Below are 27,443 nucleotides of genomic sequence, written 5' to 3' on the forward strand. Positions count from 1 at the left end.
GGGGAGCTCAAAGAAGGGTGAATGTGCGAGAAGAGTGCCCTACAGAGGAAAATTGGGGGGAAACTCCCACTACGGTAGGGATGGTTGAGTTGTGTGCTGTTGGCAAGAAGGATGTGAGCAACAGACAAGGGAGCTTTAAGAAATGGAAGACCTTGAGCCTAAGAACCTGTAAAAAAAGGCTACTGGAAGTATTTTTCAAATATTTTATGTTTTATGATCTTGGTCCCTGCAATGTGATATTGTATTTTATGCTGTGTTGGTATGTTTATTAGATTTATACTATTGATTTTATTGTGATTTTATTTGTATTTTTATCATTATTGTAAAACACCTAGAGAAATTTAATTTATGAGACATTTAATGAAATAAATAAATAAAGTGGGGCGGGGGGGGGGTAGGTGGGCTGAATTTGAAGAACTGATTTGAACCAACTGGCCAAATCTCTTACTACAAGTCTCCAGTGAATTACCTACTAGATTATTATCAGCCAATTACATCACAGAAATTATTTTAGTCTTTGTATTTTCAGCAGGGCTTTGCTGTCTGTACAAGGGGGAAAGTGGTATTAAAGTGAAAATCTCCTCACTCTCTTCACAGTCTCTTGTCTGTGCACACATAAAACACCATCTTCATCTTCCCCCTTGCCCTCCCTATGAAAGCTCTATTTGATCAAACCAATATTCCATTCCAATCTCTTAATTAATTACCACTGGGGTGAGGAGCCTTACCTTCCGTGTCTGGAAATTGCAGTGATTACTCCCATGCTGAGAGAGAATTCTCCCCCCTTCCTCATCCAGGATTTATGTTTTCCTTTTGCCTCTGTCCATGTGCAAATTAGCCTCTTTAGCCCATGAACTGGCTTATGCTAGGGGTGGTGACCTAAAACCACTGCCCCCACTCCCAGCTCATCAGCAAGTGGAAGTATTTCCAGTTGGCTTTTGAGTCGTCTTGCTGTATTTGTGGCTGCTGTCTGAGTAATTAATGATAGTGCTGTTGTTTATGGGCCTGACTTGCTAACACTCTTGGCTGGAAATGCATTTCTACCTTTGGGGCCTGCTAGTTTCCTGTTTCCAGTCCCACTTCACTGGTCCAGGTCAATATTTTCTGTGTAAATAGATTTATCCAATAATGGCTGGTGGGAGAGTGTGTCATTCATCAGTCCCGTAGCGAACACACCAGACCAACTTCCACTAGAGTCCAGGAGGCTGTACTAGCATAGCTCTGAAGAGAATTTTCCTTCTTCTCTTATTACAGGTACAATCCTGTAGTGTGCTGAGCATCCATAAACTGACGCAATGCAGGTACGGGATTTAACACCTCAACAAAAGTCCCTTAACTTCCTCAGCACATTGGCATACATAAACATACCCAGCACTTGGGTCTAAGCTTGAGTAGACTGAAATGTATAAATTCTCATGAGCTATTGTTTAGCCCAGCCTTCCCCAATATACCCCCCCAGATGTTTTTCTACAAATCCCATCAGTCTCAGCCAGTATGATCAATGGTGAGGGATGAGGGGAGTTGTAGGCCAAAACATCTAAAGGGAACCAGGTTGGGGAAGGTTGGTTTAGCCCATTAACACCAGCACTAGCATTCCTTGCTCCCATCCCCTGGGAGAAGGGAGACATATTCCCTTGGTTTAAGTGGAAATGTGAGCCACACTGGGTATATCAAAGCTGTGTTTGGGTGGCAAATTTTTCTGTAACAATATCACTAAATGGGTAGTGTGGGTGAAGAAAACAGAAGATGTACAAAGTAGCACAGAGTTTGGCACTGTGGTTGATTCTCATCTGCTAGTCAAAAATGATACTCAAGAGGCATCTAAGTATTTTTTTTTCTTAACGTTATCAGGATTAGCTAGGTTTCTATCCCCCCGCCCCCCAGTGATCAGCAATGAACTAAGTCTGATATTTTTCCTCCCACAAGATTTTTCCCCTTAAGGCCTCAAATTGGAAATAGTACTTGGGGCACATCCTTCAAAATTGTCATCCTATGTTGAATGTTTCCTCTGTGTTCCATGCAGATTTAAAAAATAAGAAGAAATAAGGAACATATCGTCTTCACGTGCAAACGGCCACATGAACATTTAAAACCACAGCAATAGTATGAAGTATCTATCTACTGTATATTGGAACATTGTCTTGTGTCAAGTGCATTACACATGCATGCACCCTGTGAGTCTGTGCTAATGCTCTCACAATTTTTTTTGTCAGCTATATTGCTCCCACACATTTTATGTTGAGCACTATTGGCCTAGCCCATTGTATAACATTCTAGAAGCTTAAAACTGGTTATAGGGGAAATGTGTTGTGGGAGCACAGAGAGGGGTTGAGAGCTGCTTTAAAGTAGGCCTTAAAGTTTTGATGCTTCAAGCTCAGACATGACCTAATAGAAGTTCAATCACCTTCCTATTGGAGCTGCCTGCCTTGGACTGTGCAAAACAAGAACGTTCTTGGGCATTCAGCCAAGAACGCCAAGCTGAACACAACACAAGTTGTTCAAGCCAGCTCTTAAACAAATGTTGAGATAGTAATGATAATTGCTATGCTTGTTGCAAACTGCTTGCTACCAATATGTTTGGGTGGATTAAGTATCAGCCTTGCCACCCCTGTATGCATCTTTTTTAGACTAGAGCACTGAAAGATGTAGAAATGTTTTTATCTGTAATGTACCTATCGCTTATATTTTTTTCTTAATAAGCCCATAGGTATACATATGTACTCAGAGTGTGTGTGGGAATGTAATATAGACATTACTTTGTCTTTTAAAATTATGGTTCTATCCACCTTCTTAATTGCGCCTTCACTTGGAAATAGCTTTTAAAAAATTTCCCTAAGAGCAAAAAATAACCTACTTTTGTTTGAATCTGTAAATATTTTTGTGTCCTTAAGGAGATAATTATTTCTATTGTTGCAAGAATATGGTGGCCACTGCTCTAGGAATAATTAGGGCAGATGGCTGTTAATACATTCCTTGAAAAAGGCAACTTGGCAACAAAAATGAACCTGGAATTCCCCCCCCCCCGATCTTTTCTCATCTCTGAAGATGTGATTTTGCTTCCCTTCAGGTGGGTAAGGGGAGGGCTAAGGGAAAGCAAATCTCACTGGTGTATTAATCTGAGAAGCTGTCAAGAGTTCACAGCCTGGAAAGTACGCACCATGTATTCCATCACTGAAATTAAGTGTTCTGAAAGGTGGTGTTGGAGTCCTGGGTCTCTGGCATGGGGAAATATATACACTGTATTCCATCACTTAAAATGTTAACCTTGTCCCTCACTGGTGACTGGAAACAGGAACACTTGCTCCATGCTTGCTAGTTAAATGGCAATCTGTCAGTGCACCGAGGTGTGCGTGCGTGCGTGCAAGGCTGCCTTGTGTTGTCAGTCTCTGTGATTTGGCTTTAATGCTCTGAGTCTCACTTGTTTGCTCTTGCAAAGCTGGTTGGGGGAGTGGTAATACATTACTTAAAGGTTTCCCATTGCCCCAATCACTCTGACCCTCCTGCTGTGGACCACAGCTAATAATAGTAATGTTTTCCTAGCTGCAAAAAAGTCAGGAGAGTGTTTGTCTGATTGTGGGTCTAGCCAAAAATAAAAAGCTACGGTGGCACTTGCTTGAGGAGCTGAAATAGTTTCTGAACTCTTTTACATGCTCTGGCTGCATCACTTTACAAAGTTTCTAGAAGTGCGCCAGATTGCTTATTGTAGACATCATTGGGTAGGCTTTAAACTTTTAAATTTCTGTATAATGGAGATAATGAAATACTCGTTCACCATAAAGCTAAAGAGTGGGAAAGCAAGAGATGATCCTGGGAGAGGGAGCTGAGGTGTGTGAAGATCCTGGGAGAGAAAGTGTGTGGTGGATCCAGTTTGCTCTCTGTGAAATTAGGCTTGCCAGTAAGCAGCATCCTGTTCCCTGAGATTTCAGAGCCAAGACCTGAGGTTCAGGGGGCAGGCCTTTGTGATGTCACAAAGGCAAGCCCTTCAGTAACAATTGCAAAATGGTGTGAAATGGTTGTAGGGTGGGTAAGAAGCCACCCCTGCTGTGCCATGCGCCAGGTTCAGATGATATGGCAACCTGTGACACAGTGCAGGCAATTAGGAAATGCTGGTTATGCAACTGGCATGTGCAGGGAAAACAACCTGTACTGCAATGTTTCCCCAGCTGATTGTCCGAACCCTGTCAGTGAGTTGGTGTTGGAAACTCACAGCCAGCTATAAGTCAAAATTGCAGCTGTCAAAATTGGTTTGTATGCTTCGCCCCTTCTGGGACACAAACCACAGAATTTTACATGAGCTACAGGTTCTAGTTTATTTTCAAAAATAGGATCTCAAAGAGAGAGCATTGCAGACCTCTAAATGGGATGTTTGCGGAGTATGGACAATGTTTGCAAGGTCAGTTTCAGAGTTCCTCAGATTTGTATTCTGCTTTTTGACTAGAGTACCCAAAGCAGTTCGCAACATTCATAAAATCAACAATTCCATTTAAAACATTATTTAAACATTAAACCGTAAAAGAAATGAGTCCATGAAAGAACAGGCTGAAAAATAGAATTTAGAAGTATGAAACTAAGAAACAAAATGCAGTAGCAACAAATTGGTCCCCTGCCTCCAATGGAAAATATTTAGTTACTTTGAACATGAGGAAGGAGAACAGCAGAAGTGCAGAAGGGAAAACTTGGAGCTGTTTTGGGAGAGCAGGTATGTGGTGTATCTTCGTCTTATTCACACTGTTTCTTTTTGTTGTTTCTCAGATGATGGTTAGTTTTTCCTGGCTGCTGTAGTGGGGAGGGGTCACTGCAGCTGTTCCAGGAGTAGACATGTGATAGTGACTTCACTTACAGTTCATACCAATGTATCCTGCCCTGCATCAGAAGAATGTGTGACATTTCTTCATATTCCTCCCCTCCCTCTTTATGCCAGTATTATTTGAAAGACAGGTTGAATACTTCTAGTATCTTGGTCCTAATAGGCATGTCAGATAAAAGTCTCATGATCTCTCCAGCTAAGTGTTTTTTCTCTCCACACTCTCCCCTCCCCGCAAAGTCTGTGTTGCTTAACTTTTCATTTTCTGTTTCATTTTAGAGCATCCTTCTTCTTCGATTTTGTGGACAGTGGTCAAAGAACATGAGCTGGCTTCATGGACACCCACCACAAGATGGCGATAATGTCACAGTAGAAAGAGGCCAGACTTTTTTCTTGGGTAAGCATCCTTAACTGGCTTCATGTCAAAGGTCTGAGCACATTTTTATCTGTCTCTCTTTCTCCCCATCCCTTTTCAGGCTATAGAGTTTCATTGTTAGAGAAGCATGAGAGAGAGCATTAGTGGCTGCTAAATATAGGAAGCATTGGGAAGGAAGAAAATTCCTTGGCTTTATTAATAGGTAGATGCATTACATATGGAATTGTTTGATGCTGCTTGAGGGGCAAGATACTTTCCTGCTACCTTTTGCTATGCATCTACATATGAAGGTATAACAATAGTACTGGTATCGGTAATAAACTTTGCAGTAGTGCAGTGCTGGGTGTGTTACATAAAATTAATTTTGCTGTTGCACAGTTAACAATTACTGCCACTGTAGCCTGTATGTCAAATTGTCAATGGCTCGGATCCTAAGATAAGTCAGCTGAAGTTAATTCATGTAAGAAAAAAGTTTCCCATCTTCTCCTCCTTGCCGCTCCCACCTCCAAAAAGCCTCTCTTGAGAGTCATGAATAATGTGAAATGGACGTCAGGGGCTGCTGGGAGGAGGGAATGGGAAACATTCCTTGTGCAGACTGCCTCAAGTTAACTTATTTAGGATCCAAGCCGTTGTGTTTATAAAATCATAGTGCTGGAGGGGTCTTGTAGGCCATCTAGTCCAACCTTCTGCTTAGTGCAAGAAATCCAGAGCTAGGGTATTCTCAACAGGTCAGCCTCTAGACCTCCAGCGAGAGAGCCCAGAACCTCATAGGTAATTGCTTCCATTGCCTAACTATTCTCAAGAAGGTTCTCCCGTTGTTCAAGCAAAATCTATCCTCCTGTAACTTAAGCCCATCATATCTAGTGTTGTCCTCTGGGGCAGCAAAAAAAAAAGTCTTCACTTTTTCTTCTGTGTGACAGCCCTCCAGGTATTTGTGAAGTACTAACATGTCCCCACTTAGTCCTCTCTTCTGCAGGGTAAACATACCAGTTCCTTCAATATTTAAATGTGCTGGGTTTGAACTAAGAGTACAGAGTTGAAATATGAGATTAGGCCTGAACAGGTTGCTCTTTTTTCACCTGTTGGTGGAACTGTACTTTTACCATGGGCCAAGAATCCAGCTTCTGGGAGTCCCTCTGGGCCGAAACTGTTACAACAAAGAAGGGTTTTCTGCTTCTACCTCCTCACCTCATTAAGAACTTTCAGGTAGGCCCTGCTGGGAATTCCTCCAGCAATGGAAGATAGAACATCTGTGGGAAGGAGCAGGGCCTTTACAGTGATTGCTCCAGGGAAAGGAAATGACTTACTGGAGGAGGTGAGACTTTTCCTTCATACTGAGTTTTAGAGAGAAATATAGAGCACATTTATTCAGGTGGTATAACAATTATAATTAGCATTGTCTAATTATTTGGATGATACTGTGAAACTGGCCTTCTTCCCCTACCCCCATTTTCTGTTGTCTAAACACAATATGGACCAAGAGCCACAATCTGAGTCAGCTCACCAGTTGTCCTATAAAAGGTTATCATCATGCAGTTCAAAATGAGCCTTGCCGGTGGCTGTATTGTGTCAAGAGGCAGGCTGTGCTCAAGTCACAATGCATCCACCCATGCCCCCCACTGAGAGATTTAAGTTTTGGAAAGGTAGGGGAGGGTGTTGAAACCAGCTCCACTGCAGGCATGCATGGACACACAGAAGAAAAACTGGTATTGCTCACTATACAATGCTTGTAGCAACACTCATCTTAGCGGGTCAAAACAGAGAATATAACATAACAACGCCTGAAGAGGAATCTGGTATCCTGTTGCAGGCCTTGAAGTTCCCTGAACCCAGGTTAGGTCAGAATCTAGCAGTAACAAATAAGGCCCTTGGGTCCAAACTCATATTCACATTTCATCTGAGCCCATGACTTGCAAGACAGGTCCGGGCCAGTATCTAGTTTGTTATTTCTGGTTTGTATTATCGTTTGTGTATTTTATCCTGATCGCAAATATCCTTGGGTATGTTGTAAAAAAGGTGGGAAATAAATCTCAATGATAAACAGTTTTTGGCCCCTTGCATAGAAAGTGTTGAGCTGTTTGTAGGCATGGAATGAGGTCATGCTTCTACTGTCGGCCTGGAATACCTAAGAGAGAGGAATAGCACCGGACTGGATGACACATAGGTGTGTCCCTCAGTGCTCACGTCTTTCCATAGCAGAATGAAATGGAGCTTCAGCAGCAGCCATTTAAAGAAAGGCTCAGGGCTTCATTATGTGAAGCTGGAGGTACGGTTCTGTTGGAACTCCACTAATCCCACCCTTCTTGAAGATGGGTATGGAGAAGGGGTAATGGCAACTTGACTGGTTCTGTGCCAAATCCTTATATTACGTTACATTAAGTGTCAGTTTGAAATGGAACGCCTCCACAATAAGAGAACCTTATTGCACCAGAGAACGCCTCTGGTGCAATAAGATTACAGTTTTGTTCCTATTTGTTGGGATACATCCCCCTGCCCCCACACAGACAAGCTTAATGTAGTCATATATGGTGAACAGCATAGATTACGCCTATGGTACTTCTTCACTTTTTCTTATCAGGTGTCCCTTATTTGCTTATTCGAACGATGTAGTTATAACAGCATTTGAAGATAAGCGTTTTCTTGAGACACCTGAATATGAGAAACTATCATCATGTGCCCACCTTTTTATGCTCCTATATCCTGCCAAAATGTATCTTAAAAATGGGGAAAGTCCAGACTGCTGTGTGCCTGTGTGGTTACAGTGTAGGACTAGGGAGAGCCAGCTTCAGATCCCCACTCAGTGGTGAAGCTTGCTGGGTGACCTTGGGACAGTCATTCCCTTTCAGCCTAACCTACCTCACAGGATTGTTGTGAGGATAAAATAGTTGAAGAGAGAACCATGTATGTGTTGGAGGAAGGGTGGGATAAGAATGCAATTGATCGCGTAACCAAACAATGAACCAATAAAATGTTCTATAGAACGAGGACCAAAGCCAGTATTTTTGTGGTGAGGTGGCTTAGGGGTACATTGGGATAGGAGCAAGAATTAATTCAGAACAGCCAGAACCTAAATACAGCTCGATTAACATGTTTAATTGTATTAAATATGAATCATGTCTGTGCTTGTCAGTCATCCCAGGGCTGTTGCATTAATTGGCCAGAAGACTGGAAGGTGGGAGCATGTTTGCTTCTTACAGTGCAATTGGATGGAATACTGCCGCCATGCTTTCTACAAATAAAAGGGAATAGAAATGTAGGATTGTTGTTCTTTAAAGGAAAGCTTAACATTCAGGGAAGGGCCTGGAATATGCCCAAGAGGAATCAGTTAAATCCCAATAATCAATAAGATAAGTGTTCATCTATATCTATGTCATCTAGATCTAGATCTAGACACACACAGACAAAACCAAATACCAAACAATTCTTAAATATAATCCTCCCTCTCTTGGTGCATGGTGGTTCCAATCCAAATTGGGGCTGCATGTATTTCCTCTAGGATAAAAAAGATAAGGCTCAGCTACATACTGTGTAGTTAATGTAACGTGTAGTTTGTCCCTTTTATTACAAAAACAGGAGTGGTAGGAGTGTGCTTGAAGGTAGCATTTTAATTCTTCTGTCTTATAGCTGCAGATTGCTGGCTCTTTTACCTTCCACTGTTCCTGAGCATTTCACAGCATCTTGATCTGAAGACATTAGCTTTTTGAGGCATGAGCTTTCATGCCTCAAAAAACTTCATTTGCTGATGTCTGGAGATCAAACTGCTGTTCAAGGCAGAGCAAGCTTGGCTGTTTCCCCCCACTCCCCTGTTTAGTTGGCAACTCTCTGTAACTAGTTACAGTTTCGAGCTATAGTTCTGCAAATGGGTCAGGTTGATTCTGCCACAATGCTGTTATTAAAAACATCTGTCAAATGTAAAGGTGCTTGGTATGCATTGATGTGGAAACCAGTAATGCTTTTAGGATGCCATCAAAGTGAACAATCAGTATCACTAATATTCTATCTGAACACTACCCTGTATCACTTGGTCTCATCTGTTGCAGAACAGTTTTGTCTAATGGTATTGAACTAGCATCTGTTCATGGCAGCTGATACTGACTAAGGAGTCCATATATACCCTACTGAACAAGCACTGCATTGTGGGTGGCTAGTATTTCATCGGTACAGTGGTCAGTGTGTCACATCCTACCATTAGGTTTACTGGCATGATGCCTAATAGAGTCAACATTCAAGACTGAGGAGGGGTAACCCCCCCCCCCAATCATTGCTACAGGTTAGTGCTCCAGTTCCATAGACCACTGTTTTGGAACTCCCACATTGGAAATGTGCACATGTGTTTCCATTGCACATTCATACAAGTTACACAGCCCTGAGGTATGCATCAGTAAAGTGATCGATACAATTTGGATGTGGTCCATGATGGACATTTCTATAGCCAGTAGCTCAAGAAGTTTTTTTAAAAATCCACTCAATAGATAGACAACCCGCCTTTACATCTTACTTATTTCTAGACTGCATCGATCTAACTGTAGTACCCACTTATCTAATTAATTTTTAATTTTGCTCTGCCCTTTTGGGATATAATTTTGTGTCCATTATAGATGTTACAATTCAAATACTATAACAATGATTCTGCAATGAGCATTTTAAAAATAAGATGTAATTCCCTCCACAAAGAAAACCATGCCTTCTAGTTTCACATGTGTTCATCCCTAGTAATTTCCATCCCATTCCTGCATTTTTTAAAACCACATGATCATTTGCATTATTTTTTAACGTATGTTTTCACAAAATGCACATTTTAACCTAAAATATGTATTTTATACATAATATGGTATAAATATGTTTTTTTGAGTAAAGGACTGTATTGCAAAATTCAGAGGAGTATGAAAGCCAAAAGAGAACCGTGTTCCAATTTGCATATTAACCTGAGAAACATGAATCAGGTCAGTTGGCTTAAAAATGCAGACTGAACTGAACAAAATCCCTAATAATTCCTAGTCTTGAGTACCAGCATCTTGGAAATGTTACCTGTTCTGTAGAAGGTGGAAAGGGATTTGTCCTCCAAATGGGTTTCAATTGACAGGACAAGCAAATCACAGGTGGTGAATTATTAAAGGGTTTCTAAGCTGTATCAGTTGCCTGTTTTTCTGTGCCTTTTCTCCTGTTGTAAATCCTGATTTATGACTCAGTTCAGGTGTGTTTATTTCTAGACCCGCTTAGGGTGAGATCACAGCTTGTATGTTCCTCCTACAGCTCTTATTGGCCAACAAAGCTGATTGTGTGTACCTGTGGCAGTTGCTGACGCTCCTCCAAGGCTTCTCAGGGTTGGCTCCAGTGTATCACTGAAAGTTAATCCCAGCACTGCTAACAAAGGAAATTAATTACATACAGCTGCTGCAGAGCTAGAGCTAGATCCTTGGGCAGTATGGTTCTTCTGCTTGTATGGGGGAATGGCCTGGTCTCAGAATGGCAAGAGGGAGTGCCACAGCAGGACTTCAGCATGAACCTAAGTGTAGCTTACTTGATTTGTCATGGCTTGGTTGCACAGCACAATGATTGGCAATGGAATGTGTGAACTGTGGTTGAGCTGATAAGACAGTTCTCTCTGTGATGTCTCATTTACACATGCAAATTGATGTTGCATCCATCAGATGTGTGGGCCAGTGCCGTTTGTTCCCAGAATGTGGAAGCCCTTGTATCTTCTAAGAAGTCCCAAAACCAATTACATCTCTTTTGTGCAAGCTGTTCTACACACATTCTTGGAGCTAAGCAGGCAAGGCAATTCACACATGAAAGGAGTGAAATAAAAGTTGACTGAATCTATCTGATTCCATACTGTACTGTACTGTACAAATCCCCCACTCTTGCATGTTTTATTTCTTCCCATCAGGCATTTGAGTGAATGCTTGGGGCTTAAACTGGGGAGGGGTGGTGATGGAAGCACACACGCAAGCCCCACCCCAACGTCTCATGCCTGCTAGATCCCCTTCGGACCTCCATGCTGAACTTGTGAAGACCTGAAAAGGGGGCTTCTAATGACATTCAGCTGTGCTTTGTCAGCTTAGAATCCCCCTAAATGTGCAAAGGTCTGAAGTGTAGTTGGCATGTGCAGGGACTTGGGGGGGGGATTCTTACACCCCCATTTTAAGCCCACGGGTGTTTGCTTGAACACCTGAATAGGACTAGTATCTCCCTCCGTCCTCAGATGGTCGGAGAGTCAAGGAAGTTGTCACTTGTGATGGCTCTTGGCATGACTGCTGCTTCCTATCTCTCCATAAGCTATATATAAAGTACTTGTGTAATATAGGGAATTTTTTTAAAAAAAGCTTTACAAAGTGCCTGCTGTCACCAACGCTGTTCTGGGCCATCCACAAATGCCTGCATGCTCTGGTCATAACATTTCTTCTGCTCTGGCATTTGCTTTCTTTGGCACGCATAGCCACAATTGACAAAGTGCACCAAACGTGATGCTGTTTCATTTCTGTTCATGCAGAGCAGTTTTACTCCAGAAGAGATGCTGTATTCAAGCTGCTGATTAAATCACCATTGCTTGGCACTGGTACTGTCAGGAAAGAGTCCAAGCAGCTTGCAAGGGAGCACATGCCATCTGAACAGATGGGCACACATGCAGATGGCCAAGAAACATGGGCATCAGTTTGGGGAGTTGATTTCTGACGGAGAATGCTCAAGCAGCTGCCTGTGTGCAACTCAGAGTGGGAGGGCAGGCTTTGATCCAGAAAAATACTTTCATACACTGCTTGACTTTAAGCACACATTGAGTTCCATTAATTCTAATGGGAACACTTGCATATTAAAAAGCACCTGTTTAAATGCCTTGCTGAACTGGAATCAGAATTAGTATCCCTATTTTGTTGTGAATGTGTAGTTAATGAAAATATTTTCATTTTTAAAGAACAGCTTGACTAAATGTAATGCGAGAATATCTATATACTGTATGTCACAAATCTGTGAAGCTAGTGGGAGATGTGTGGTACCATCATCCCCAAGTTAACAGAAAACTTCTTATCAACATTATTTTTACTTCCCTGTAGTTGGATCATCTAAGCAAGGCCCACTAGAAATGATGCATGGAACACCCCATAGGGATTTCACCAATCCTAGTGAAATCTTATAATTTACACGTTATTTCACTTTTGGTGAAATTCAATGGCAGTGCTGCCTCTAAAGATCCAAAGACTGTATGTGGTCTCAGCAGAATAACTTTTTCTTCCGTTAACAACCCCCCTGCCCCCCCGAGACTGTCCCTTTACATCATACCCTCTTGCAAACTTCAAAGGTTTTACTCTCTTAAACATCTTTCCCCCATTATCATCATCATCATTATGGGATTATTTTTATTATTACCATTCCTTGTTGGCTAAACCTTTAATGTTTATTAATACGCATTAACTGAATGGTAATTTATGGCCAATGGAAATGGATTGTTTGCTTCTATTTCTGTGCTATAAGGCTATTTGGATATTTGGTTTGTTCTTATTGAAGTTTAATATAATTCTGTTTTTTCTTTTTTCTTTCTTTCTCTTCCTTCTTTTGCTATCCTCCCTTTTTTTCTTTTTCTTAGAATACTGTACTGTTGGAAACAGAAGATTCTGATTATATTGTTGGTAGTGTTTATTTCATTTACAAAAATAAAATAAAAAATAGATTAAAAAAAAGCTTTACTCATGCTTATTGACATTTATACTGGATTCTGAAGTTAATTTTAATTTGTAGAACAGAAAGGTATCATTGCTACATGATGGGGCTTTATGTAGGCAGCAGCGGCCAATAGAAATATGCAACTTATCAGTGATGCCACTTCTGCAGAATAAACCCAATCAGAAAGAGTAACAAATGACACAAACCAGAAATGGAACGTAAGATCCTAGAAAATATGGAATGTCTAATTTGCCTATATTACTACCTGTGCCACACCGCGGATGCTTACATGTTCCCTAGTCTGCCTTCATTAATGTTTCACATATTTTTGCAGTGGAGACTAACTCCCACCTCTGACAATCAGGATATTTTAAAACTTGGGGGGAATACTGTTTAGGTATGGAGACTAATGTTTATTTGAGATGACTGGTAGTTTTGATGGTCTCTCAAAGCATTGCCCAGCCTCAAAATGTTTCTTTTAACCTCTTGAAGGGAGATGTGTGTTGGGAAATGTCTCCCTTGTTACTGTACAGAAGTTATTATTGTTGGTATAACTGTATTTATTTTGGTTGGTTAGGAGGCCATCATAACTATAGTTGATTGATATTTTTGCAGAATTACCTTAAGGTCATATGTAAGATATTCCTTGCTTTATTGGGTAGCCATAACAAACAATGGAAGAGCTGGAGCCAAACACTTGATTGAGCAATATTCTTTCTTTTCTGCTCTCAGAAAACAGGTCAAGTGCTATGAAAGCAAGAAAGAGCAGCTTTTTTTTGTTTTTTGTTTTTAAGTCAGGCTTGTAAAGTGGCAGCTGCATATTTATTTTGCACTAATAAAGTAATGGAGAGGTTCAGAGGGCTGGCAGTTAGGCACATTATATGTTATTTACTTGCTGTTTGGATCTAAATGCCTGTAAACTTTGAAAATATTATAATTAGATTAAGTGTCTGGAGTTTAATCCTTTCCAGTCATCTCTATTCTGTTGTCAACTTCTTTAGTGCTTAGGTATTAGCATTCTCTTTATTAATGGCTGGATTTTCAAATTGACTAAATTCTATGTTGATGTCAATGTGCCCACTTCTACAAATTAGGGATTAGGACATATACGTCCCCGAGAACTGTATGTATGGGTGCATTTTATCACATGCATTAACATTGTTTGAGTCAGCTCTACATATTTCTATATAGTTTCGAACAATGTTTAAATCAGAACAAAAATATACTGGGTTTTAGTCACCATGGTATTGTTAGTTTAGGATAGGGATTTCAGATGTTTTTCCCCTAGCCTTTTTATTTCTCCTTACCTGTTGGGATACCTGATGCATTTCTGGTGGCCCCATCTGAAAATATTTCATTCTGGCACTGGCAGAGTTCCCAGAGAGCTTGAGATGGGTGGAGAATAGCTGTTCTCCAAGGAGTTTTGGTTCTTAGGATTACACCTAAAGAGCCACATACTAAATTTGAATTAGTATAGTGCGTATTTTTCACAGTACTGGTTTTGCACATTTTGGCCACTTGTATGTGTGCCATACACTTGTATGTGTATGACAGCACATTTGTCATAAATGGACACATATAGTCTCTGTGGCATGGCATGGTGCGTGTGCCTAAACCGTCCATTTTATGAGGGGTGAAATTTCACAGGGGTAAGGAGGAAGGGGAAGTGTATTCTCCAAACTCCAAAGCACTCTAGGCAGAAAATATTGCCTTCCAAAGCCCTATAATACTGGCTCTATTTTCAGTGCATGTTTCTCAATATAGTTAAAATAACCTAAGTTCTACACCATTAATGCATTCCATGCAATTTACAGTTGCATGTTCTGAGGCTAAAATGGAACATTTGTACCAATGAGCCATTTTTTGAAACTCTTGGGAAAATCAGTACAAGGTATTTAAGAGCAGTTATACTGGAGGGTGGAAATGGTTGTTGCAGTTGTTGTTGAGGTAATACATGTGTTGGTCATTTTATTTATTTAAAAAGCACTTGCTGTTTTTAATGGCACATACACATGGCAACAGCCTTGTTTTATCTGTTAATCTGGGATGTAGTTACACGCAGGATATTGTGTGCAGTTCTGATCACTCTGGCTGGTTCCATAGGCATTTAGTGTGAAATCATCAGGCCTGTTTCACTCACATTGTATGGGGGTTCCTCACAATGTTTTCCATTTGTAAACTTCCCGTGTTTTCCCAAAGCTTTCTCCATCTTTTTTCTTACTTCAGAAGGTCTAACCTTTTGAGAAGTACAGAGGAGTAAACAATCTCCACAAATGTAGCTGTCCTTAGTACTATTCTTCCATCTTTTTTTTAAGGGGCATGTTTTTGATGTATTGGGCAAATGAATATATCACAGCTCAGGACAATTTCACTTTAATTTCAGCAATGGGCACCATTTTTTTTAAAGCATTAAAACACTGTTCTGGTTTTATATTATTACATATTTAAATATTAGCAGAATACTGCTGAAATTAAAGAGTTAACAGCACTATAATACTATAATGCTAATTTTAAAAATAAAGGGGAAAATGCTTTCTGGTCACTGCTATTTTACCAATTTTTTTTCTTTAATTAAACACAGATCTACCCGAGAGAGAGAGAGAGAGAGAGAGAGAGAGAGAGAGATTAAATGGCTGCTCAGGTGAATTGGACTTTCCCCTTCCTGACATACAGCAGCTATGGCACACTCACTGGTGTGGATGGAACAGTCCGATATACAGTAAAGGAGCAATATTTTGGGAAGTCAGTTTCAATTGTGCTTGTAACCTTTAGTGCTAAGTGCCACCCAACTGAAAGCTGCCCCTATCTTAAGAAGGATATCATAGAATTAGAGTAGGTACAGGAAACAGCAACTATAATGACCATTTGGTGGTAATATCTTTCCTTCAAAGAAATACTTAAGGTATTACTAATTTTTAGCTCACAAAATGTTGACTAATGGGGATATACGGGACATGTATAGAACTGTGGAGAGGGTGAGTAGAGAGAAACTATTTTTTAAAGCGCTATAGCTGCAGATCATCCAATATAACCAGCAATAGCTTCAGGGCAAACAAAGGAAGTGTGCGTGTGGTGTTTTAAAGTGAAAATTAGCCAATAAAGAGAGTCCTGCTGTGTGAATCCACAAAATGCCTGCAAAAACTTAAAACAGAACTTTGCAGAAGGCACTGCCTTGGGTTCTTCTAGACTTGGGGAAAAGGTGTTCCAAGGAGGAGGATGGGGTGGGGCAATGCTTCAGTTTGGTGTCCAGAAAATATTCCTTGCAACATCTTGTATATTAGAGCAATAATTTGTAGGCCAGGTGACTACAGTTGTCCCACTGACATAAGAGAAAGAAAGCATTAAATGTGTCAGTCCAAGCCGTTACTCCAGAATCACTAGAGTTTTATTTCAGCCTACTGAAGAAAAAGGCTTGCTGGTAGCCTCTTTTAAGGCCAATGGGGCACATCAGTGAGCTATCACTTTTGAGTAGAAGTCAAAGGCCGTTATTATATTCAGGTAGTGAATTTAATTGGTTTGCCTTCTCTGTTCTAATTTTAAGCAGGCTACAGTATTCTCCCCAGAATAGCAAAAAGCATCTGACCTGTGCAGTCTTTGCCCATGTCTGCTGGCAATTTCTCATATTCATATTGAACACACTTGTAACTCTAACCTGAAATGGCAGCCCTTGCTTTTTTGCACTGCAATAAAGTGGTGACTTGGCTCGGTAATAACCTATGGGATCTGTTATGCTCTTGTTTCAAACTTTGAATCACTGTATACTGTGGGCTCATTAATACCATGGCAGCCCTCATGCAAGAACCTTGGGAGTGTGTGAGGGTTGTTCCTTGTTGGTGAACTAACAGCATTCGCAGAGAGGTGACATTTACCTTGGGGCATGCCATGAGTAGCTTGCACTGAATGGAGGGTTGGGTAATACTATGGTAGATACTTACAGGGGAAGAAACATCCACCTGGTAATGTTAAGTAAGGTTAACGCCCCTTCCCAAATTTAAGAGACATTTCTCCACCCTCTATCTTTCAAGGGGTGGGGTAGGGTGTTTCTGGTTGAAAAAGAATTTTTTGGCCCAGCCTTAGTTCCAACACACACTCTCTCTCTCTGGCTGGCTTGGGAATGCTGGGATTTGTAGAACCTTTTTTGACTAAACATGCATAGGATTGTTCCCTAAATTAAGAATAAGTGGGCTGTATATTTTTCTCAGATTTTCAATGCATATGATTATATGCAGAGTGGTGATTGTAAATTATACTAGTGATTTTAAATACAAAAGCAGAAATATGGCAACTTTTCTAGACTTCCTAATATGACATATAAGCATTATCTTAAACACCCCGGAGGGAGAAATCCTATGGCTGCTAGTCAGTGGCTAGATGGCCATAGGATATGTGGGTTTCTGGGTTTCCAAGGTCGGTTCCCTCTCCACCTCCTGCGTTGCCTTGCAGGCAGCTCGGAATGGCCCTGTACCCCGTGCTTGGAAGAGGAGTGCAGAGCAGCGAAAACAGCACTACAAGTGAGAAAGATCTTGGAATTGTTGTCGATCACAAGCTGAATATGAGCCAACAATGTGATGTGGCTGCCAAAAAGGCAAATGCTATTTCGGGCTGCATTCATAGAAGCATAGCTTCCAAATCCCGGGAAGTACTAGTTCCCCTCTACTCAGCACTGGCTAGGCCTCATCTGGAGTACTGTGTCCAGTTCTGGGCACCACACTTGAAGAAGGATGCAGACAAACTGGAGAGGGTTCAGAGGAGGGCAACGAAGATGATCAGGGGACTGGAAACAAAGCCCTATGAAGAGAGACTGAAAGAACTGGGCATGTTTAGCCATGAGAAGAGAAGACTGAGGGGAGATATGATAGCACTCTTCCCATACTTGAAAGGTTGTCACAGAGAAGAAGGCCAGGATCTCTTCTTGATCATGCCAGAGTGCAGGACATGGAATAATGGGCTCAAGTTACAGGAATCCAGATTCCAGCTGAACATCAGGAAAAACTTCCTGCCTGTTAGAGCAATAGGACAATGGAACCAATGACCTAGGGAAGTGGTGGGCTCTCCCAAACTGGAGGCGTTCAAGACGAGGCTGGACAGCCATCTGTCAGGGATGCTCTGACTTGGATTCCTGCATTGAGCAGGGGTTTGGCCTCGATGGCCTTGTGGGCCCCTTCCAGCCCTACTATTCTATGATTCTATGATTCTATAACAGGGCGTTCCGGGGCGGGGAAGGTGGAAATGCTGGTATGACATATCCTATGTGTCATCTGGAAGCTGCCTCCCCTGTTATGCCTTCCCACAGCTAGACAACCAAAATCGGTAGGGGTGCACGAAAGTCACTTACCTGGTCTCGCAGCTTTTCGCGGTGGGGGGGAGGCGCTTCGCTGCTCCCCCCGCGAAGTTCAGGCCGGGGGGGGGAGGCTTCCCACCTCGCCCGGCCAAAATTCAGGCCGGGGAGGAGGCGCCTCGCCTCGCCCGGCCGCGAAATTAAAAGTTAAAAAAAAAAATATGCCCCCATGATAGGCTACGTGACGATTAACATAGCCTATCACGGCTAGATCTGCAAAGTCAGCTGTGATAGGCTACGTAAATCGTCACGTAGCCTATCACGGGTGACTTAAAAAAAAAAAAGCGCGTACGCAATTGGCGGCCCCCATAGGGAGCCGCCATTCGCGTTCCTTATTTGGTCGCTGTAGTCTACGTAAATCTTTACGTAGACTACAGCGACCAAATAAGGAACGGGAATGGTGGCTCCCTATGGGGGCCGCCATTTGCGTACGCGCTTTTTTAATTTTTTTTTTTTAAGTCACCCGTGATAGGCTACGTGACGATTTACGTAGCCTATCACGGCTGACGTTGCAAATCTAGCCGTGATAGGCTATGTTAATCGTCACGTAGCCTATCACGGGTTTTTTTTTTCTTTTATTGGAATGGCGGCGGCGGTGGCAGCCAGTCGAAAGACCGGCTGCCGCTACCGCCCCGGACGAAGACCCGACGAACCGCCGGCCGGACCCGCCGCCGGGAGGGACATTCGCCAAAGGTAAGTCCTGTCCCGGGGGGGGTGCGGGGGGCGGGGGGGTGCGGAGAATTTCTCCCCGAAACTTGTTCGGGGGGCTGAACACGTTGGCGCTCGGCCCCCCGAAGTTTTGGGGAGAAATTCTCCGCCATCCCTAAAAATCGGCTGTCTAGCCGCAAATGCAGGGAGGCTGAAGTGCAGAGGGGCAATCCCCTCTGTGCTTCTCCTGCCCTGCATTGGATAGGCGGTGGTCTCTGAGTTCGGAGGTGGCCGCCTATTCCCATAGGATTGCACCCTAAGCTCTTTAATGAGCTTCCGTCGTGCATTAAAAACGTGGTTGTTCAGGCAGGCATTTGGGGTGGGTTAGGGTATTTAAAAAAAAATTTATGGTAAAATTTTATTGTTTTAAATTGTTTTATGATGGGTTGTACATCGCCCAGAGTGGCTGGGTGACCAGTCAGATGGGCGATTAATAAATTTAATAAATAAATAAATAAACAAACAAATAAACAAATAAATAAATAAGAAAGAAAGATATTAAAACATGTTGTGTGCGTCTGTTTCTAACATTTTTTTTCTGTAGCGCTTATCTTGCATCATTGAAGGCCACACAAGAAAGTATGAGGTGAAAATCAAGAGAAAAACTGAGATCACCCATAAATCCTAGTCAAATGTTCCTTTGTATTTTCTTTAATGATGGTCCTAACATATTCAAAAATGTATGTTAGAGAGTAGGATAAGGAATAAAAATTATTTTTAAAGACCAAATATCACAACGAATTATACAGTTCCAAGTGGGAGGGAAAGTAGATAGCGTTAGTGCAGCCGGCTCCCTTTTAACCAAGAGTTCTTTAAAACTCCTCCCATAATGACAGAGTGAGAGCAATTCTATGTTCTTTAATTCTGGAAATTGTATCTATCTGCTTTGGTGAAAAATCAGTTATAATGATCTAGATTGCCCTGCTGTATTATTGATGCTACATCTTCCTACTGTTAATCCTTGTTATTACAGTTGCTCTTTTAGGTGGCAAGCTTGTGCTTGTTGTGTTGGATGGAGGAGAACTTCGGGTTGGATCCCCTGGTGACCCATTCTGTGGCATAGCACACATCCATCTCCATGGAAGTTCCTATTTTCCAGTATTCTTTCCATATGGGGCCAAATTTCTGGCTGTGAGGAATGGAACCCTTTCCATGCATGGTGAGCTGTAGACAGGATCATTCTGCCCAATCCATAACCATTTCAGTAATATTTATGTTTGTGGAAGTAAGTTTAATTGGTATGATGGAAGTTATAGTAGTGTTCAGCATCCACAAACAATACTTTCCAGTTTATTAAAATAGCTTGCATTTGAATAGCTTGCACTTCTGTAAAATAGCACCAGAATATTCCAGCAGCCCTGTGCATCCACTCTCCATTATAAAATGGTGTGGCATTATTTCCACCCCCTCATCTTATTTGTAGACATGAATCAGGAGCATGTTTGTAGCTTGGGGGGTTCTCCTTGAGCCATCTTTGTCACTTGAGGCTCAGGTGGCCTCAATGGCATGCAGTGCCTTCTATCAGCTTTGGCCGGTGGCCCTGCTATGCCCCTATCTGGGCAGGGATAACCTGGCTTCAGCTGTTTATGTTCTGGTAACCTGCAGAGATTACCTTTAGATTACTGCAATGCACTCTACATAGGGCTGTCTTTCAAGACGTTTCAGAAGCTGCAGCTTGTGGAAAATGTGGCAGCCAGATTGATAACAGGGACAAGAAAGTCTGAACATATAAAACTTATTCTGGCCCACTTGCATCAGCTGCCTGTATGTTTCTGACCCTGATTAAAGGTACTGGTTTTGACCCATAAAGCCATACATGGCTTGGGACTGCAATACCTAATGGTGCACCTCTCCCGGCATAAACCTACCTGGACACTATGCTCATCATGTAAGGCCCTCCTTAAGGTCCCTTCTCGGAGAGACGCTTGGAAGGTAGCAACAAGGGAGAGTGTCTCTTCGGAGACAGCGCCCCAATTATGGAACAGTCTTCCCAGCAAAGCCTTCCTGGCACCAACATTGTTATTTTTTCGGTGGCAGGTGAAGACTAGGGATGGATGGACCCATCTTTGTCCAGGGCATGGAGGAGCAACTCTTCAAGGCACAAGAGTACCCTTAGGTCTGGAACTGACAACTCTAAAGAGTTGTCGGTAGAGGAAGAAGTAAGAAGGGCAGTAGGGGGGATTGGTCTGCTCAGGCCTCTAATGCAAGGATAGGGAACCTCTTGCCTGTGGGCAGATGCGGCCCCCAGGGCTTCTGCATCCAGCCTACAAAGTTGTTCTGCTGTTATCTCTGATCAGTGATTGTACATACTAGGGTATTTAAAAGCATTTGAGCGGTCCTTTGCAGGCATCAAAGCTGTTGCACTGGGGCTTACTCCTGAGTAGACATGCATAGAATTGAGCTGTGCTTTGCATGCTTAGTGGGAAAATGCCCAAATTGGTAAGAAGCACTTCTGGCCCTGTCCAATTTGCTTTCACCCTCCTTGGCCCTGCCCTGTATCCTTAGCGCCACCCACTAATGGAATGTGGCCCCCAGGCCATAAAAACATTAATCACCCTGCCCTAATAGCTTATAGTAATTATACGGGGGGTAGTGTTGGGGAGGACGTACTTTGAAGTTAAAAAATCTCCCCTTCCTGCACTATACAAGGATGTTTCCAAAGGGAGGAAAGGACATCTTTTTCCTTTTCCACTCACTAGAAACTTGCCTTCTACTATATAGATAAAAATAGGGATGGCGGAGAATTCCGCCACGGATTCCAGTGAGGCCGGATTCTTTAGAATCCGCCCCCCCCGGAATCTGTGGCGGAATGGCCTCCTGCTCCCCCCCGTGGAATCCCCCCGGGACGGCACTTACCTGGGGCGGATTCAGTGGCGGCGGTGGCGGCTGGTCTCCTGGCCGGCCGCGGCAGGGCTGCTGCCACTGCCATTGCCATCCTTGGACCGTGATAGGCTACGTAGGAATTTACGTAGCCTATCACGGCTAACCTGAAAAAACAACGCACACAGCGTACGCAAATGGCGGTGGCTATGGCGGCCGCCATTTGCGTTCCCTATTTTTCCCCGTTTTATCTATGTAAATATTTACGTAAGATAAATCCGCGAAAAATAGGGAACTTTGCGTACGCTGCGTGTTTTTTTTGGTTTTTTTTCAGGTTAGCTGTGATAGGCTACGTAAATTCTTACGTAGCCTATCACTGTTGTCTGGCTGGACGCAAATGGCGGCTCTGCGGAGTGGAGCTGGCCATCGAGGATTCTGGGGGGGAGGACGGGATTGTCTCCCCCACATCGAGGATTCCACGGGGAGGGACGGAGCAAAGGTAAGTGAGTTTTGTACATCCCTAGATATAAAATGCTCAGGTTCAGGGCTGACAGCTAGCCCTAAACCTGAGCCCTCTAGCACTAATATAGCACAGAGGGAGGTCTTAGAAATGGGACAGAAAAAAGGTGGCTTTTTCCTCTTCCTGAAACTCCCCCCACCATGAAGTCTGAACAGCACTGACTGGAGCCATAAACAGAGCATTCTTCTTGTGGTGGGGGGATACATTGCTATATTTTGCTGCAACTCCCACTTGTGTTTCCAATTAATGACCTGCCAGGCCTGTAGAGTGCCAACAGTTACTTTCTGTTTGGATTTTCCCAGTTGGCCCTTTACTTAGAAGAAGAAGCAGTTATGTAGAAGGCAGCAAGACATTGTTTCCAGTGTTTGTAACCAACGTGCCATAGAAAGGCAAAGGAAAATGCACATGAAATACCAATTTCTGTTGATTTCCATGGTTCTATTTCAGGCTAGAGAGTGGAGTGGAAGGCTAGAAAATCAAAACAAGTCAGCTAGGGAGTGGAAGAACAGGGTGGCCTTGACACACTATTGAAAACATACCTTGGTTTCAATTCTTTAGCAATGATGCAAGAAATCTTGGGCTTGCCATGGAGTTGCCTCCAATCTCCTGTCTGAGGCACAGTTCCAGCGCATGGGTACAATTAAGTTTCATTCAAAGCGTGTAATCCACAATTTAGTGTTAAAGCAGTAGAGCCCTCCGCCCCCTGAAATAAGACAGGAAAGAGAACACACTCTTCTGTGCCTTCATGCTACTTACATCAAACACAAACACATTTTGCTGGTTCCAATTTAGCATCAACCTGGCTTATAGCTTAAAACAAATTGGAGTACATGTCAACATTTTTATATTTTTGAAATAAATATATAGCTAGTGCAGATCTAAATCATTAAACAAACAGGCTTTTGAAAAATTTTCAGCTGTCTCTGAGTAGACAGGATTGAGTGTAATTTAATTTCTTATTTTCCTTTCAAATAGAAAATTTTGGAGGAAATGTTGCATAGCTATGGCTGAATCCTGATTGTTTAGTAAGTGCCTGTCAGCGTCTCCCTTTGATATGTTAATATGACTAAGGATTTTCCCAGAATTCTCTCTGAGTGGCAGTCCTGTGCTCTGGTGGTCAGAGCAGATTGGGAAATTTCACTGTTGCCTTTGGCTTTACCCAGTTCCCCTGCCAATCAGAGCACGCCACCCATAAACTGCCTGCCAATCACATGTCAGTTTTAAAGGAGGTCTCAGTCAGCTGGGGTAACTTGAATTTTTGACAATGTAATTACGGTCCTTGTGTCCACAGTAGAAGTCTGAATAGGATGGAGGGATTTATATTGATCGTTCAGAAGGGAAATTTATCAATGTCTCTGGCTCTGTTCTTATGTATTCCCCAAGAAACTCTTCTGACAAGTTTCCAAAGAGAAATCTAGCTCGGTGGCCTTGGCCATATCTTTGTCCTTTCTGTCAAAATTGATCTAGACTGGTTGAGGTCTCTGAGAGAACAAGCAGAATTTCATGGAGTGTGAGTCTTTGTTTAATGGGCAGCATGCTAAAGGAAATACAGTGGCACACTGCATATGAAACAAACCTGTTCCGTTCTGTTATTAGGGTTTGGATGAAATATGTGACCAGTGGCTGGTACCGTATTAGACATGGGAGGTGGGGGTCTGAACTGGGATGAGAACATGGCCTTTAGCAGTCAGGAGGCTGCCTAATGCCTTGCTACTCCTCCTCTGATATTCTATGCATCCTCTGTCTTTTCACCTTTACTCTGCCCTTCTGTTCCCTACACTCCATTCTGTTTTGCTCTCTAATGGGATGTTTCCAAAACCTTTGAGAACCTGAATCTTGGAAGCAGAACAAACTATGCTAAGAAAATGTAGTTCTAAGCCCAGTTTACAAATAACACTGGGAGCTGATGTGTCTTTTTATTTTAGTACTCCTGTGGAAATTTGGATCTATATCATGCCAGAATTTTTTTGGTAGATCAGGGAGTGCTGAAGGAAGACTTATGTATTCCACATTCTAGGGCTGTCTCATAACCATGGAATCATCACTCTTCCTTATTCCACTTTTTTCTCACCGATTCCACTTTATAATGACTGATTTTTAGCTCCTATATGGGCAACAGATCTTAACATTTGGTTGATCGTCTTGCCCTACGTTCATGTTCCTAAAAGCACTGATTCTGTCTGATTTACTAACAGCTCAGGAGATTAACTAGCAATAATCAGAAACGTGAGCAGCTTCTGATGAGTATATGCAGTACTACTTATTAGGCACTTACACATCACTGCACCTTCCTTCCTTTCATAGCCGTACAGTTTAAATGATACATTCATTGCGTTCTAAATTGCATCTTGTCAGGTCAGCACCCTGATGCTTCTATCAGCTGGCAATATGTTTGGAGCATACTGGCAATACTTGTCTAATATCTTAATTCTCCTGCAATATTGTGATGCAAAATTTGGTTCACCCAATTATAAAATCTTAATTTGCCCATGTTGGGACTAAATCCTAATGGAGACTTTTTATTTAATTTTATTTTGCTTTAGGAAAGGGAGGCTTATAAAATAATTTACTAAAAATAAAGCTGCAATGAACAATGAAGTTTTAGTGAGATCTACAAGAAAAACAGCAATGTTTATGAAGAGAGTATCCACCTTCTAGAATATTCATTCATCACCACTTCTGATGTTACCTTAGGAGTGTGTGGGGAAGGCTACAACTTTTCTCCCTCTTGGGCCATTCTAATAACACCAGAATATCTCATAGAATCATAGAATCATAGAATAGTAGGGTTGGAAGGGGCCTATAAGACCATCGAGTCCAACACCCCGCTCAATGCAGGAATCCATCTCCACATGAAAGGAGCCCTCGATGCTGCTCCTTCCCATGCCAATTTTGCCCCATTCCAGTATTATCCTACTTCAGCAAGGGAGGGAGTTGTTTTACGGCCTAGATTTTCTGATGTTACCAAAACAGCAAAGGAGGGAGGCATGCTTTAGGTGCTCTTATGCTACTAAAGTAATGTCAAGAAAAGGCCCTATAGGCTGCAATTCTGTACACAACTAGTTCCTTCATTTTAGATGAACTTACTCCCAAGCAAAGGACTGCAACCAAAACAGCAAAAAAGCCATTTAAAAACCAAGTTTGTATGGAAGTTGAAAGTAGTTTGAGAGAGGTTTAACTTTCCGTAGTGTATACACACATTTATTTTGTCCCATTGTCATGACTGGTAAAACAGACTTGGCAGCTTTATGAAATGATATGGAAACATACAAAACTTGTTTACTAGTGTAAATGGGATAAGTGTATGCTCCATGAACAGTGAATCCGATCCCTCTTTCAAACCGCCTTCAACTGCCTGGAGAAATTGCCATCTGTCTCCAACCAAACCATGGATATCATGTTATTCAACATGTTACGGTCTGTCAGGGTGGACACTGAGCCCATAGAATCCCAGAGTAGTTCTGATGCTGAGGAAGAGCAGTCGCTCCTTCGGGAGAGGAGCACGCTCCTTTTTTCCCAGGACCAACAGCTGACGGAGATTCCTCCCACCCACATTCCTAGTTTAGAAAGCAGTCCAGGGAGTGATGCAGCACAGATAGCAGACTGGGGGGGATGCGCGGCGCAGACGCAGAGAGCGGCGCCAAATGGTTCGCGCTCAAAGAACGTTTGCGCCCAGAGGATCCAAGGAAAAAAGGGAGGGATTCTCCCTAGTCCTTATATTCAGGGGTCTGCCAGTAATTGCCTTTCAAACGGGGACCAACTGTTCCAACTTAGGGCATAGGGATGCTGCTGCTCAGATCTAGTTGCTACCTGTAGAGTTATTAAGTTGTAAAAGAAGAATAAAGCTTTGAAAAGAATCCCTTTGTCTGTGTCTGGACTTGGCTACTGGATTATACTGAGAGAGCCCTCCAAGGAGCCCTTGACACGGTCATTAATACCCGCCCTACCCCTACTATACTGGATGAAGAGTTTACAGAACCAGATCTCTTCAAAGAGCCCTGTATGTGTTAAAATTCACATTGAATTCTGATCTGAGATTACTGCATCACTATTCACTGAAGAAAGGAGAATAATTGTCCTTCCTTTCTTTGGCACATAACTTACAAGTGTCAAATCTTCTTGAAAACTCAAAATGCCACTGTTGACATTTCTGGATTGTGAGCAAGGAACTCTGGGAGAATTTGGGGTATTTCTCTCCCCACTCCACCCCCACCCCGGTATGCCAACCAGAGCCTTATTTTTCTTAGCTAAATCCCTGGCTAGTGGCACACTGGTGAAAAAGCTACCCATTGCTTTTTTTGCCATCCAGAACCCTGTAAATGCGTTGTTAGTTTCAATCTCAACCGCTCCCTAGGTTTTGATCTGCTGGGGCTGGCTGTTTATAAAGGTGCCTGTGGGCAACCCTCAACACGTTTTACAAATATCTTTCTGTAAACAGAGAAAAGTGGTAATCTAAAGGTTCTTGATTGAGAGTAACCATTAAGTCTGGCCACCTGCTGAAGTGATGAGGGTGCAAGTTGCTTGCAAACATTTGCAGATGCAATTAAGGTCACAGTGACCTCAAAGACTGAATTAGTAAGTATTGCACAAAATGATAGCCATGATGGGGAAAAAAAAAGTTTTGGTGGGTCCCAAAGAAAGTTCTCAAAGGAATTGTTTTCAAAATCAGACTTATAAAGAGGTTTTGTAAACCTGTGGGATACTATTGACCCCTAATATCATTTCTAGTGGTATTAAGGAAAGAGTAATAATCTATTATGAAAATAGACAAAATATTTTCATCCTCTATGCTCCTTTTTCACAAGAAATGAAAAGAGCAGATTCTGGCTGGTTCTACACTTACCGCCTTTTTTCGCTTCCAATGAGGTTTCACCGCCTGCCTTTCACATTATGCAGTACCCTCCTCGAATTGGAACCAGAATTTCCCACTTCCGTGCTCCCACTTTCAATACCTTAATATCTCAGTATTTCCCCTTAATGTGCTCTGATTTTCCGCCTGCGCTACCATATCCAGTCGTAGTCCCCTCCCCCGCCTGTCCATATACGACTGGAAGGTCGGCAGGTCAGCAGTTCGAGACCCTGGTGCTGCCTGACGGAGTGAGCTCCCGTCTTCAGTCCCAGCTCCTGCCAACCTAGCAGTTTGAAAGCAAGAAATTGCAAGTAGATAAATAGGTACCGCCTCGGCGGGAAAGGTAACAGCATTCCGTGCACCTCGGTG

General features: G+C 42.4%; 1 protein-coding gene across 1 annotated transcript in view; it reads left to right on the top strand.

The window, feature by feature from the left end:
• PKHD1 (PKHD1 ciliary IPT domain containing fibrocystin/polyductin) overlaps positions 1–27,443 on the top strand; it is a 160,917-nt gene that overhangs the window by 89,995 nt on the left and 43,479 nt on the right. The window contains exon 5 of the mRNA XM_084830328.1: positions 5,084–5,201. Coding sequence (XP_084686454.1) covers positions 5,084–5,129 — 46 coding nt within the window. The 3' untranslated portion in view covers positions 5,130–5,201. The remainder of the gene's footprint in view (positions 1–5,083; positions 5,202–27,443) is intronic.

The sequence above is a fragment of the Heloderma suspectum genome, chromosome 1 (genome assembly GCF_057233095.1).
Source record: "Heloderma suspectum isolate Gila_16-S chromosome 1, 16-S_ref, whole genome shotgun sequence".
Taxonomy (NCBI): Eukaryota; Metazoa; Chordata; class Lepidosauria; order Squamata; family Helodermatidae; genus Heloderma; species Heloderma suspectum.